General features: G+C 35.0%; 1 protein-coding gene across 2 annotated transcripts; it reads right to left on the bottom strand.

Moving 5' to 3' along the window:
* Positions 1-12,124: 12,124 nt before the first annotated feature.
* LOC105782183 (uncharacterized) lies at positions 12,125-13,888 on the bottom strand. Of its 2 annotated transcripts, none has more exons than XM_012606733.2 (4): positions 13,767-13,888; positions 13,064-13,303; positions 12,864-12,932; positions 12,125-12,389 (listed from the first exon to the last, which is right to left on the bottom strand). In XM_012606733.2, the coding sequence occupies exons 2-3, from the start codon at positions 13,289-13,291 to the stop codon at positions 12,876-12,878; spliced, it is 285 nt and encodes a 94-aa protein (XP_012462187.1). In that variant the 5' UTR covers positions 13,292-13,303; positions 13,767-13,888; the 3' UTR covers positions 12,125-12,389; positions 12,864-12,875. The 2 variants fall into 2 exon arrangements, with proteins under 2 accessions (XP_012462187.1, XP_052482147.1); XM_052626187.1 differs by having other exon boundaries at positions 13,064-13,227; positions 13,767-13,855.
* Positions 13,889-15,050: the final 1,162 nt, after the last annotated feature.

Genomic DNA, 15,050 nt, shown 5'->3' with positions numbered 1-15,050 from the left:
AACATATACGAATAAATATTTGCAAATATATATATACACAAATACAATATAACAAGAAATTGCAAACATATGTACACATATATCTAACACACATATACAAGTATACATGCAAATAGAAGGAATGGAATGTATCAAATAACAACAAATAAAAATACATGTATTGAAACTAAAATAAAAGTATATAGGAAATATGCATATGTATATAAAAATAAAAAATGTATAAGTATATATGTGTATAATATAAAATATATAAACGTTAAAACAAAAAATGTATGTGTATGTATATATTTACAAAATAGAAAAATAAAATGTATAAGTATATGTACATATATTCACAAAGTATGTATATATAAATATATATTTATGAAAATAAAAGCGATATCTGAGATGTATATAAATTATTAAGTACATAGAAAAGAATATAAAAATATGGATATATAAAAATTAAAATATGTGTGTGTATAAATATATATATATATGAATGTAAAAAAATTTAAAGTATGCGTATGTATATACATTTACTAAAGGTATAAAGAGAAAAAAATATAAAAAGTATATATATACTAAAATGTTTGTATGTACAAAATATATGTATGTATTTATAAAAGTTTAAATATATATATATATATATGTAAAAAACTTTGCAAATAAATAATAATAACATATAACATATATAAAACATTTAAAATATATACAATATATATATATAAATATTATAAAATGCAAGTGCGTGCATATAGGTAGATAATAAAAATAATTAAAAGATGGACCAAAACGAATTAAAAATTAAAGTAAGGGAGAAAATCCGCAATAAACAAAAAACCCAAATCGAACGCTCGAGCAACACTGGGACTGAAAGGGAAATTAATCCCACCCCCAAAACGCTGCGCAGCGTGGGACCGAATTGCAGCAAAAATTAAAATCTGCGACCCAATTTAAAAAAGGATAAAACATGATTTAATTGAAACGCATCGCAAGAGGGAGGGACTGAACGCACAATTCTACCATTCAGGGTCAGGACGCGCGGATTCCCCTGCGGGTCGGGTCACCGCGCAGGTCGCTCCTGACTAAAACGGCGCCGTTTTGATCTGTTATTTAAAACAGATTTCTTTCTTCCAAAATCATTTTCAACCGAATGAGGGGAAAAAAAAAGTTCTCAAGTGCTCTGCTAGGGTTTAATCCCTATCCTCCTTGCACTATTCTTCGTCGCGCGTCACAACCCGATCGTCGTCTCAGCCTCCGGCCGCCACGGAGGGGAGCTTATTCAACGGTTCGGCGAAACAGGTAAGTGGTCTCTTGCCTTTATTTCTTTTTATTATTTTATGAAATAATAATAAAAATGAAAAATGTTGGTAATGGACACAGCAAAATAAAAAAACAAATCACCTCTGAAAAAACGCAAGCTTTATATCTGCATATTCTCTCTATTCTTGTATCTTTTGCAATCCAAAATCCCCTATTTACATATTTTCATGGCTTTAAATAGCGAAATGGAAAAGATAAATGAAATGGAAAGATAACTCAACAAAATCAAAAAGAGATCTATTCATTTTGTTGGCATGATTTTGCTATCTTGTTGATGCAGGTACTGTTGGAGGAGAATACGCGCGACGTGGAGGCGCAACTCTCGCGGAAGAGTGGCGCGCGTGGAGCGGGGTCGGCCCCAAACGTCTGGCAATGGAGGTTCTTTGGTGGTCGCTATGCGACTAGGGCTTTGCTTAGGTTTTTTTTTTGATTTAATGTATTGGGCTATCTGGGCTTGTATTTAATTTGGGTTTATTCTTTAATGGGCCAGGCACATTTGGGCTTGTACAGTTGCCCCTCTTTGCTCGTTGTCGTGTAACGGGAACAGAGCAAAGACTAAAAGCCCAATTGTGCCCGGTTTTATTGAACCTCGGCTTCTTCAATGCTTCATTTCTTCATGTAGCATCATTCTTTCCTACTACCTCTTCATAGATATAGGAACTAGAGCTTCAATCCACTCCACTGCAATGTCAAAGAGATAGGCTTCGTACGTTGTAGCTTCTCAAAAAGAACAAAATTTGTTGTCTTTAATCTGTTCCACTGCAACTTCAGGGAGATAAGACTTATAGCTTTAACTTGTTCTACTACAACTTAAAAATAAATCTGATGCGATCTACTCTGCTGCAACTTCAGAGAGATGAGATATGTGGTTTTAATCCACTCCATTGCAACTTCAAGGAGATAGGATTGGTTTCTTCTGTCTGCTCCACTGCAACTGCAGGGAGATAAGACTGGATGCGATCCGCCCTCTACAACTTCAGAGAGATAAGATCTGTGGTTTTAATCCGCTCCACTGCAACTTCAGGGAGATAGGATTATTAGCTTTAACCTGCTCCACTGCAACTTCAGGGAGATAAGATTCGCCATCTTCAGTCTGCCCCACTGTAACTTCAGGAGGATAAGACTTGCTTCCTTAGTCTGCCCCACTGCAACTTTGATCTACTTCGCTGCATAGGGAGATAAGATCTGTAATCTTCAATCTATTCCACGTTGCCCAGGGAGATAGAATTACCGGCTTCAATGTACTCCACTGTAACCTCAGGGAAGTAAAATCCGCCATCCTTGATCTGCTCACTATCTATGCAGAAGGCAAGATCGTAATCTTCAATCTATTCCGCTGCCTGAGGAAGTAGAATTATCGGCTTCAATGTACTCCACTTGTAACCACGGGGAGGTAAAATTCACCATCTTTGATCTCGCTCCACTCTTGCTTGGGGAGACAAGATCTAAAATCTTTAATCTATTCCACTCTGACCGGGGAAGTAGAATTTACGCTTCAATGTACTCCACTGCAACCTCGGGGAGGTAAAATTCACCATCTTTGATCGCTCCATTGTCTATGCAGAAGGCAAGATCTGAAATCTTTAATCTATTCCATCGCGACCGGGAAGTAGAATTTACGCTTTAATGTACTCCACTGCAACCTCGGGGAGGTAAAATTCACCATCTTTGATCTGCTCCGCTGTTTATGCAGGAAGGCAAGATCTGAAATCTTTAATCTATTCCACTGCTGCCCAGGGAAGTAAAATTTCTGGCTTCAATGTACTCCACTGCAACTTCAGGGAGGTAAAATCCACCATCTTTGATCTACTCCGCTGTCTATGCAGGAAGGCAAGATCTGAAATCTTTAATCTATTCCACTGCTGCCCAGGGAAGTAGAATTACTGGCTTCAATGTACTCCACTGCAACTTAATGGAGGTAAAATCCGCCATCTTCGATCTGCTCCACTACTGCTTAGGGAGACAAGACCTGAAATCTTCACATGCTCCACTGTCTCCGAGGGAGGCGAGGTTGGTGTCTTCGATCTGCTTCACTTTCGATGCAGGAAGGCAAGATCTGTTATCATCACTGGTCTGTTCTCTAGGGAACATGACCTGTATAATGAACTTTATGAACCTAATTATGCCTAGTGATTAGGATGTCATGATTAGAATGAATCAAATACTCCTAACTAGACATGTATGAATGACATTTGAATGAATGCAGAATGTCATGAAAATGATATTTTAATGCTTGAGTTATTATTGCTCCAAGTTTATTAAGGTTTCATCACTAATGTGTTATAACACCTTCTTGCTCAGCTGGCGTCTCCAAAGAAACACTTAGTCAGATTGTCCCACTGTAACCTTCAAAGTTTAATCCACTGGGATGCAAAAAATTGTACCATCTTTCTCCCGTTGTAAACCAAGATGTAAAAGATTTGGCCTTTTCTCAATCATCTGCTATCATAATTCAATGATATAGGATGTGAAACTCTTTAGTCTCTTACACCCTTCCCAGGGTGTTGTACCAAATGTTGATGCACAAATGAAGAAATCTTCTCCAAGAACAACTTCTTCTTATTATTCGGTGATTATTGCTTGCTTGTTCATTGAAGCTTTGTCACCAACACGACATCTTGCCATTTTGATCAATCGATGTTTTAGACAGTAAAAACTCAAAGGGATAGTCTTTAATTTAGACTCTTCTTTATCAGATTTCCAACCTAGTGCGTTCTAAACAATAGTCCTGTTTAAGGTTCCTATATTATTCAGAGACTTCTAGAGTAATATGCAAAACTTCCCTTGTGAAAATTTTATTAGTCCATTAATCATTGTTCTAATGCAACATGCTTGCAAAAAAGATCATAACAATGGATAGGAATAGAATTGATTTAGAGCATGGCTCTGAAATGAATAGATTCTCGAAGATAATAAAGATGGATAACAAAGAAAATGATTTAGGAATCATACCTTGGTAATGAATGAAGTGTTCCAAGAATAACAAAAATGGTATAAGGGTTAGGTGCCCCAGATAACGTAGCTTGAACTTCTCTGTACAAACTTGCTGAAGACCTTTCTGGGTTTGACATGTGTTTAGGAGATCTACCATACTCTATCGATGCCCCAAGATGTCGCATACCCTTTCCTGCTGATTCTGGTATAGCAAGACCACTGTATATCCCATTTTGATCGTATTTGAGCTGCTCTGATTACTTCATGCCCCATTCTGATCAATATTTGAGCCGCCCTTTTCGGGTTTTCAACTCAAATCCCCTTTGGTCTAAGGCGCCCTTTGCGAGTTTTCACCTTAGCCTCTCTTTTTTTTTGACTCAAAGAGCCCCTTTGTAGGGTTTCACCTTGGCCCTTTTTTTTTTACTCAAAGCGCCCTTTGTAGGCTTTCACATTGGTCCCACCTTTTTAAGCAGACCTGACTGAATCTGAGTTTACAGGACTTTGTAAATTTTTACCATCCATCTCACTCAAGATCAAAACTTCTCCAGAAAAGGCTTTCTTTATAACATATGGACCCTTCTAATTTGGCCTCTATCTTCCTCTAAAATCCTTTTGTATAGGTAGGATCTTTTTCAACACTAGTTCCCTCTTGTGAAATTCTTTGGGACGAACCTTCGGGTCTTCCTCTTAGGATAAAATGTAGAGAAATGACAATTCGACTTCAATGAGTAAAGCTATGATAAGCCAAAGAGGAGGATATTGCCCCAGCAAAGAAAGTTTACTGCATCGTTCATAGTATCGATGTTGAACCTACTGCCCATTTCTGACATCATGCTGTTATTCAGATTACAAGCTAGTGCTTAACCCGAGCATATCTGGGTATGACCATGTGAAGACATCATTGAATTCTTGGGGTAGCTCTATAAGGTCCCGCCTCATCTTTGTGGTCATGTCTGTTTTCTCAAGATCGCAGTCTCTACTGTCTCATTTGTTTCTCTTATTGCTTTACCATCCTCAACAAGTCAGGAGATAAGCTACAATCTATGACATCTTCAAAGCCATGAGATCCCTCTAAACACATGTCTCACTCAAAAGGCGATTTTAAGTCTGTAGCAGCGTCACTCATGCCATTGATATTTGGGGACCCATTGTGGGTACCAAAGAATATACAAAAGAATGTATGAGTAATATGAATAAATGAATGAATAATTTGGCAGAAAAATCTGAAAGAATGAAAAAAACGTAAATAATGAAAGAACATTTGCTCAAAGATGATTGCAATAATGTATTCATTAAAATAATAATATTCAGACGTGAGCCTATTTCACAAAAAAATTCTTATTGCTTCTAGGCTGAAAGCAACAAGTGTGTTCTGAACATTACTCTAATAGACTCTAAATACTTTAGGGGTTTCCTCTACAGTCTCATTATTTAGAACACCTCTAAGACGAATATCTAACAAAGATCCTTTTAAATGTGTCTGCATATATGGCATCGATGTGCAAATTTCTCACCACTTCTTCATACATTGCAGTCTTTCCATTCTTAATCATGATTGGGTAACGGATTTTCTGCACTTGATGAGTCACCGAACTTGACAACACCCATGTCGATGAGTCTTTCAACTAGCTTTTTAAAGGTAACGCAATTCTCGATTGAGTGCCCTGTAATTCCCGCATGGTAGTCACATTGTGCGTTCGCATCATACCACTTGGGATACGGAGGTTGTGGGGGTTTTATGTAGGAAGGAGAAACAACGTGTGCATCGAATAAGCTTTGGTACAGCTCCTTATACGACATCGGAATTGGCGTGAACTGGAGCTTCTCAGTACCTGGTTTCACTCCGGATTCCTGTCTCAATGAACTTTGTTGACTAGCAACCCCCTTTCCTAGATGACTCACAGTAAATGATTCAGAGTAACCCGTGTTGTTCACCTCATTTTCTCTTCTCCTTGGGACTAACCTCTTGTTACTCTCCTCTGCATCAATTTTCCCGCTCCTTATAGCGCTCTCAATCATTTCACCATTCATGACTATGTCAAGAAAGCTTTTTGTGGCACTTCCTAACATATGTGTGATGAAAGGTGCTTTCAGGGTGTTAATGAATAGCATGGTCATTTCCTTTTCCAAGAGTGGTGGCTGAACTTGGACTGCGACCTCCCTCCATCTCTGTGCATACTGCCTAAAGCTTTCGTTCGGCTTCTTCTCCATATTCTGAAGGGTGATTCTATCAGGAGCCATGTCTGTCACATGACTATATTGTTTCATGAATGCTTGCGCCAAGTCCCTCCATGAACCAATCGTGGTACGACTCAATTGATTGTACCATTTGGATGCTGCCCCTGCAAGGCTGTCTTGGAAACAATGTATCAAGAGTTGGTCGTTGTTAACATATCCCGCCATTCGCTGCGCAGAACATGGTGATGTGAGCTTCAGGCGGCTTGTCCGTTGTACTTTTCAAATTCAGGCATCTTAAACTTATGAGGAAGTACTAAATCTGGTACTAAACTCAGCTCTTTTGCGTCAAAGCCTTGATAACTCTCAGTGACCTCCATCACCTTGAACTTCTCCTCGAGCCACCTACACCTTTCCTCTAACTGTTTCGGTAACCCCTCATTCATTCTTTCCTTCTCAACCACTTCATCAAAGTCAGGAATGGCGAGTTAACGGATTATTTTCGATTAGAGCCCACCCAGTTTGGAGGTTGAAATACCGACCAAAGCTGCGAGGCATGATAGTGATGAGATTTGCGCGGTATTCACTTGGGCTCGCATATGTGGAGGGTGAAACACAGAGTGTAAAGAATTTCATCATCATTTCCCTCATCGACATTTGCCATGGGACCCTTTCCTTTATCACTTCCCTTAGTTATCAGTTGGGTTAACTTTGCCACTATATCCTCTTGGGATTCTCGCATCTTCTCAGACATCTCTTGTTTCATCTTGTCTAACCGCTCCTGCATTTGTAGCTGAAGCCGGTCTTGCATCTCCTTCTGGTACTGTTCGAGCTTTTCTAATCTCTGATCCATATCTTTTGTCTTTGCTCGAGTGCCGTATCGGTGTTGAGTTGGTTGGTTGGATTCCAGGTTAACTGAGCAATGATTTTAGTTAATTAGGATCTTTGAATAATCTTTGATGCATATGATGTGATGAAATGCGAATGCATGAAATGAATGCATAAAGAGACGTTGATTCTGATTCAATTCCATTTAGAAAACCTTACTAGAGGACAAATTTTTTTACATAAAGCGGATATATATATACGGCTTTGCCCTCATACTCGAAGCAAAGACATATACTCCTTCTTCATCCGGATGTTAAGATAAACCTCGTAAACTTCCAAAGGATGTCACTGCTAGCTCCTTCTGCTTGATTCTGGTCGCAATCCGTTGTTTGCCTATCCTCGTAATGCTCATTAGCTTCTTTAAGAAATTTGGCATGTTAAAAGCTTTTAGACAATCATCTTGAATCCTCGGGCCCCGAAGTAAAGTCATGAATTCTTCCATCGCCCTTCTTGTATTTCTCGGAATATATTCAGGCTGCCGTACTATTTTCCATTTTATCAAGAAACCCGTTTTCTTATGATAGGCTTTCTAAACTAGTAATCAAACTTGAATCAACATCTCTTTTCTACAATGCAAATGCAATGCAATCATAACCAAAACAAAACAAAACGGGTTAGTATCGGGTATAAACATTAAATCCAATACAATCAAGAAATAATAAAAACTCCTAGTCAGGTATCTACTAAGGTTTAAAGAAATTCTACCTAGGGTAAGTTCCTAAGGTTCACTATATGCGGTTTGGCTACTAAGGTAAAGGTACCCGAACCGGCAGATTCCTCGATCTTCACCCATTATAGGCTCATATGGATTGAGTTCAGTTCAGGGGAATACATTTCCCTATGGCTGCACGGAGATGAAAATCTCACGAAGACATAGGTACAGATGTATGCCGGAAGCGGTCCACTACCCTGCACGGAGGTGAAAACCTCACGAAGGACTAGTTTCTCGCTCCCACTTAAAGGGTAAAATGCAAAATGCAAATGCAAAACTACCAACATACCATGATGAAAATCAATGAGTGCGAAGGGAACTCATGAATTTTTTTTAAAAACTTTTGATTTTCGACACCAAGACAAACATAATCAGTTTATGGTTCGACTCGCTAAAGTCCCCAGTGGAGTCGCCAAGCTGTCGAAACCGTTTTTTGAAAAAGTTTAGTTGCCGACTTTTAAAAATAAAACTGGAGTCGCCACCGATCCTTTATTAAGGTGTGACCGGCCCACCTTAAAAAATTATTTTGGTCTACGAATTTTGAGAAAACGATTCCGGGAGTCAGTTACGCACGAGGAAGGGTTAGCACTCTCGTAACGCCCAAAATCGGTACCAAATTGATCATTTAATGCCTTAGTGTCGAAGATTAAAAAGATTTTTAAATCAACTCAAATGATGAAATTTTAAAAAGGATAATCAATTGTTCAAGTCATGTAAAGAAATCGAGTCCCAATACGTTAGGGTACAATTCCTCATAATCCCCGAACTTTGAATATCAATTTTATTTTATGTGAAAATCTTCATTTTGAGAAAGTAACAGGCCACACCCAATACGTTAGGGCACAACAAGTTAAATTCCCAAAAATGATTTTTATGCTCATGCATTTTGAATAAAGAATATTCTCGGTCATTTGAAATCAGCAAAGAAAATCGGAACCCAATACGTTAGGGCTCAATTTTCCTCGAAAATCTCAAAACCTTGAATATTGTTTTTTATTCAAAAAATACTTATGAATTGAGAAAAATTGATTTTAAGGCTTTGATAAAAAGCCAAAATTTTTTTTTCTAAAAGGTATGTCGAAAAACCTCAATGTACAACATGATACAGATACTTTAGTTTACAACATATACGAATAAATATTTGCAAATATATATATACACAAATACAATATAACAATAAATTGCAAACATATGTACACATATATCTAACACACATATACAAGTATACATGCAAATAGAAGGAATGGAATGTATCAAATAACAACAAATAAAAATACATGTATTGAAACTAAAATAAAAGTATATAGGAAATATGCATATGTATATAAAAATAAAAAATGTATAAGTATATATGTGTATAATATAAAATATATAAACGTTAAAACAAAAAAATGTATGTGTATGTATATATTTACAAAATAGAAAAATAAAATGTATAAGTATATGTACATATATTCACAAAGTATGTATATATAAATATATATTTATGAAAATAAAACGATATCTGATGTATATAAATTATTAAGTACATAGAAAAGAATATAAAAATATGGATATATAAAAATTAAAATATATGTGTGTATAAATATATATATATATGAATGTAAAAAAATTAAAGTATGCGTATGTATATACATTTACTAAAGGAATAAAGAGAAAAATAAATAAAAAGTATATATATACTAAAATGTTTGTATGTACAAAATATATGTATGTATTTATAAAAGTTTAAATATATATATATATATATATGTAAAAACTTTGCAAATAAATAATAATAACATATAACATATATAAAACATTTAAAATATATACAATATATATATATATATTATAAAATGCAAGTGCGTGCATATAGGTAGATAATAAAATAATTAAAAGATGGACCAAAACGAATTAAAAATTAAAGTAAGGGAGAAAATCCGCAATAAACAAAAAACCCAAATCGAACGCTCGAGCAACACTGGGAACTGAAAGGGAAATTAATCCCACCCCAAAGCGCTGCAATACGTGGGACCGAATTGCAAAGAAAATTAAAATCACGACCCAATTTAAAAAGGATAAAAGCAGATTTAATTGAAACGCATCGCAAGAGGGAGGGATGAACGAAATTCTACCATTCGAGGTCGGGACACGGATTCCCTGCTGGTCGGGTCACCATGCTGGTCGCTCCGACTAAAAGCAGCTGCTTTTGATCATTATTTAAAATGATTTCTTTCTTCCAAAATCATTTTCAACCGAATGAGGGGAAAAAAAAAAGTTCTCAAGTGCTCTGCTAGGGTTTAATCCCTAGCCTCCTTGCACTATTCTTCGTCGCGCGTCACAACCCGATCGTCGTCTCAGCCTCCGGCCGCCACGGAGGGGAGCTTATTCAACGGTTCGGCGAAACAGGTAAGTGGTCTCTTGCCTTTATTTCTTTTTATTATTTTATGAAATAATAATAAAAATGAAAAATGTTGGTAATGGACACAGCAAAATAAAAAAACAAATCACCTCTGAAAAAACGCAAGCTTTATATCTGCATATTCTCTCTATTCTCGTATCTTTTGCAATCCAAAAATCCCCCTATTTACATATTTTCATGGCTTTAAATAGCCGAAATGGAAAAGATAAATGAAATGGAAAAGATAACTCAACAAAATCAAAAAAGAGATCTATTCTGTTTTGTTGGCATGATTTTTGCTATCTTGTTGATGCAGGTACTGTTGGAGGAGAATACGCGCGACGTGGAGGCCCAACTCTCGCGGAGAAGTGGCGCGCGTGGAGCGGGGTCGGCCCCGAGACGTGCGGCGCTGGAGGTTGCTGGTGGCTGCTATGCAGCTAGGGCTTTGCTTAGGTTCTTTTTTTTTGATTTAATGTATTGGGCTATCTGGGCTTGTATTTAATTTGAGTTTATTCTTTAATGGGCCAGGCACATTTGGGCTTGTACAGAGGTGACCAAATATCAAACATATTACAATACAGTACAATCTTTAAAAATGCCTGAGTGCGAAAAGAGAGCCCAAAGGCGCACAACGATAATACCAACCGTCCCCAACATCAAAGTTTGGATTCGACATTAGTCGGATGGCTAAAAGCCTAGAATCAGAAAACATAAAAAGAATAGGAGAAAAAAAAAACTCCCTCAAAAGGGAGAGAAAACTACGACCCAAAGGTTATTGACGTAATCCCACCAATAACTTATCGAGCTGTCACCACCAACACTCAGTTGCAAGAGACACACCCGGTGGCTATTTTAACACCAAAGGCTTTCGTTATTTGATTTAGTTGTTTTATATATACTCTTTCACCAAATGACTAACAAACTCAATTAAAATATATTGAAATTTTTGGACCCATCATCTTAAAACAATTTAAAGTGCCTTCTTTTAATTTTACAACTATTTTGTATATGTTTTAATTAAAATTTTAAAATAATTATAAATTTAGTAATTTCTTTTTTATGGATTAAAGAAATAAATAAAATAAAATTTGACTCGTGCATGCACATATAAATAATTGATCGAAGTCGGAGGAAAAAAAATATCCCCACCTTTTAATATGGGAGATGAGTGGAGTTCCTTGCACTCAAACCCAACCTTACACGCTAAGGATGTTAAGAATCATGATTGTAATATTTGTGATATTAAAACCCTACATGTTAGAACACAACATCAACGAACAATTGTTATACAATTGCATGCAGTGGTGTTAAGAATTCTCCCATTAATTCACATTCAACCCCATATTTGAAGCACCTATTAGTAGTACCATATTCAGTATTCACTCATCCAAACTTATGTCACTAGGACTCACATGTGAGCGTCCAAGCATGTTCAATTCTTGTAACAGTTTTATGATCCTTGGACAGTCATATCCTTGTATTCATATCTGAATAAGTATCAGACTTGAGTACTTCAAGAAAAAGAAGTCAGATCAAAATAGATCCAAACCTTTGCCCAAAGGAACCCTTTGCATTCATCAGTGCTTCTAAAATCTCATTTCCCTGCTTTCTTTAAGTACATCAGTTCAAATCACCAAACAATGCTCTACCATTGACTGCAGAAGTTGTAACCAGCCTCAAAAAGAAAATCCAGTTATAAAGAACCTAAAAGTCTACCTGACTCAACATTGTGTCTGAAGTAACTAAGATTTTTTATATCTTTAGAATGTAACACATGCAAAAGGTTATTTGACAAAAACAAGGCGACAAAGCCTTTTCTCTTACCAAAATACCAAAAAACATGTGATTGGAAGGTTTGCAATACATATCTGCAAAGCATCAGTGATTAGACATTAGACTAAGAGATATACTTTACACAGTATAAAACATTTCGGAAAAGTTGTCTGCAGGAAAAGATCCTTGGTTTAACGCTTTGCCATGATGTTAATCAACCTACAAAGGAAACATTTAACAGTTTCAGACAATTACTCCAGCAACAAAATGCATATAACAACAATTGGCATTAGTTAGCTATACAACTCATTGATCTAGTGGCAGGCAGGATTAATGGTAGCTTAGAAAAGTTATGGTGCATTATCAGATGTAATGAGCATTATCCTATGTGGATTAACCAGTAACTTACAAACAAGTTATGATCATTGTAAGAAATAATGAGCATTACCCTATGCAGATTAATCGGTAACTTACAAGTTATGATGCAGTGCAAGATGTAATTAGCATTACATCTTATCATGCATCATAACTTGTTGTAAGCTACCGCTTAATGAGCATTACCATATGCAGATTAATCAGTGGCTTATTCGAGTTCCACCTCCAATTCCACATAAGCTAACACTAATCATCTAAGAACATAAAATACAAAAACCATCCTTATGGATGAAGTAGATATCGAGTTCAAAAGCTTACCATTGTGCCAGTTCATAAGGACAACCCAGCAAAGAGCAACTCCAACTCTTCTTCTTGTGAAGCAGTTCTCTGGTATAAACAAAAAGGCAATAAATCATCAAATCCCTCTCTTTCACAAAACTATCAAGCCAACTTCCAAACTCAACTTTATAATTTTCAAGCATCGGCACAAAACCAATCAAGCCAACATATTTGATTACCTGAATAGACAACAGTTGAAGAATTTTATTAAGAACACGCATGCGGTGAGTAACATAAGAACTAGTCACAGGAAGCCGGTTCATCCTTTTCATTTCTTCGTGAACAGCCACGGTCTTCTCTTCGTACCCCATTTGCTTCCACTGAACTCTGGGATTAGTGGCCCCTGCGTCCTCAATAGTTTGATCAATAACACCACTATTTCCCTTTACTTGTTCGAAACTTTCCATGATGAACAAGAACTAAACAAACCAACCCACCAACAAGTATAAGAAATCAAATTCGGGTTATAACAAATACTTCCAATTCTGAACTTGAATTTAACCAGTTGGTTAATGAAAAAGGTCCCAATACCAAAATCTACAATTTCTAACCCTATCCCTAGACTGCAGTCTTTGCAACTAAAAAAATTCCATTTTGCTTCAAAATTCAAGAAAATTATGGAAAAATAATTACTTAATGTGAACTAGATTTCTCAATATTCTTCTGGGTCATTCTTATAACAATGATAATTGAAAATAATTCCGAAAGAAAAGAGGAAAAACGGAACCAATAATGTTTTTTTAAAAAGTACCCTATTATGTAAGTGTCTCCAAATACTTAATAATTAGACCTAAATTGGATGCAGGATTTAATTATTTTTCATTTAATAATACAAACATAGTTGAAATTACAAAAGAAGGGGAAGAAAAAAGGGGAACTTACAGAGGTTCTCACACAAAGGAAAGGAGGCAACTTTGGGGAGGTGGGGAGAGTTATTCCGTGAAATAACGTACGCTTACTGAATTAAACGCAGCGTTTCGTGGAAATTTAACAAGGTTAAAAAAATTATCATTTAAATTTAGGGAATCTTTTCAAAAAGAATTTAGGGAACAAATCGATCAGATTCCCGAATTCTTTTATTTTTTTGTAAGTGTTAATTTTTGTGGTAAAGATAACTAAATAAATAAAATTATTTTTAAATATCTTAAAAATTGTTCAAAATTTAATAATTTAATAAGGTAATTTTAGAAAGTCACTTATCAATTGGATTGGGATGTAATTACACAATAGTGATATATTTGAGTGACTATTATAATTGATAGATCTCATCGAATTAAGTATAATTGAAGCACCTTTCTCAATTCTCAAGAAAAGGGTAAAGATAAGAGTAATCGTAAATAATTACACTTAAATCTAATTTTAAAAATTATTTTTATACAAATTATACAAATTATATTATAAGCATAAACACGAACATGTATTACTGTTTTGAATGATTATGACAAAACAAATTTTATATTAAAATTTATTTGTGTATTTTATAAAGTTATAACAAAAAATATTATTTACATCTTAAAAACTTTTTAAAATTATGACCAAAAATATTTGACATGTTATAAAAGTATTCTAATATATTTATTTATAAAAATTATGGCTAAGTAGGGATATAACTTATATATGCATTCATGTTATATATTATAAAATAATATATTTATTCATAAAAATTATTATAGCTTTTTATCATATCTTATTTATAATAAAAAGTTTTCTAAATTTATGGTAAAAATTATATTATTTATAAGTTATGTTATGAAAGTTTTAGATAATTTATAAAACTTTTTATAAAATTTATATAATTTTACTTAATTTATGTATTGTAAAAAGGATATAGCTTATCATAAGTTTTTATTCAAATTAAATATATATAAATTTTTTATAATTAAAGCTACAAATTATTTAGATCGTGAATCCAAATATTATAATGTCGATGCTAATTATGTAGATAAAAAAATTTTGCATCATATCATGGGGTATGATACCATTTAAGAAAAAATTTAATTTTTTTTATGAATCAATGAACTCAAGTAATAATTTAGATTATGGATAATAAATTTAGAAAATTTATTTAATGTGAAATTAAAATAATAATAATATTAATATATCAAATATTTTATTTAAGAAAAACAAAACTAGGATAACTATATTTAGACGTGAAGCATGCTTAAA

This window comes from Gossypium raimondii, chromosome 13 (assembly GCF_025698545.1).
Source record: "Gossypium raimondii isolate GPD5lz chromosome 13, ASM2569854v1, whole genome shotgun sequence".
NCBI classification, from domain to species: domain Eukaryota; kingdom Viridiplantae; phylum Streptophyta; class Magnoliopsida; order Malvales; family Malvaceae; genus Gossypium; species Gossypium raimondii.
The sequence above is the reverse complement of the archived record's forward strand: the minus strand, read 5'-3'. Positions and strand labels throughout refer to the sequence as shown.

Coding starts and splice junctions, on each gene's coding strand:
- LOC105782183 (XM_012606733.2), bottom strand. CDS start 13,291: ATGGAAAGTTTCGAACAAGTAAAGGGAAATAGTGGTGTTATTGATCAA. Junction 12,933..13,063: donor TTCAACTGTTGTCTATTCAG/GTAATCAAATAT, acceptor TGTTTATACCAG/AGAACTGCTTCACAAGAAGA.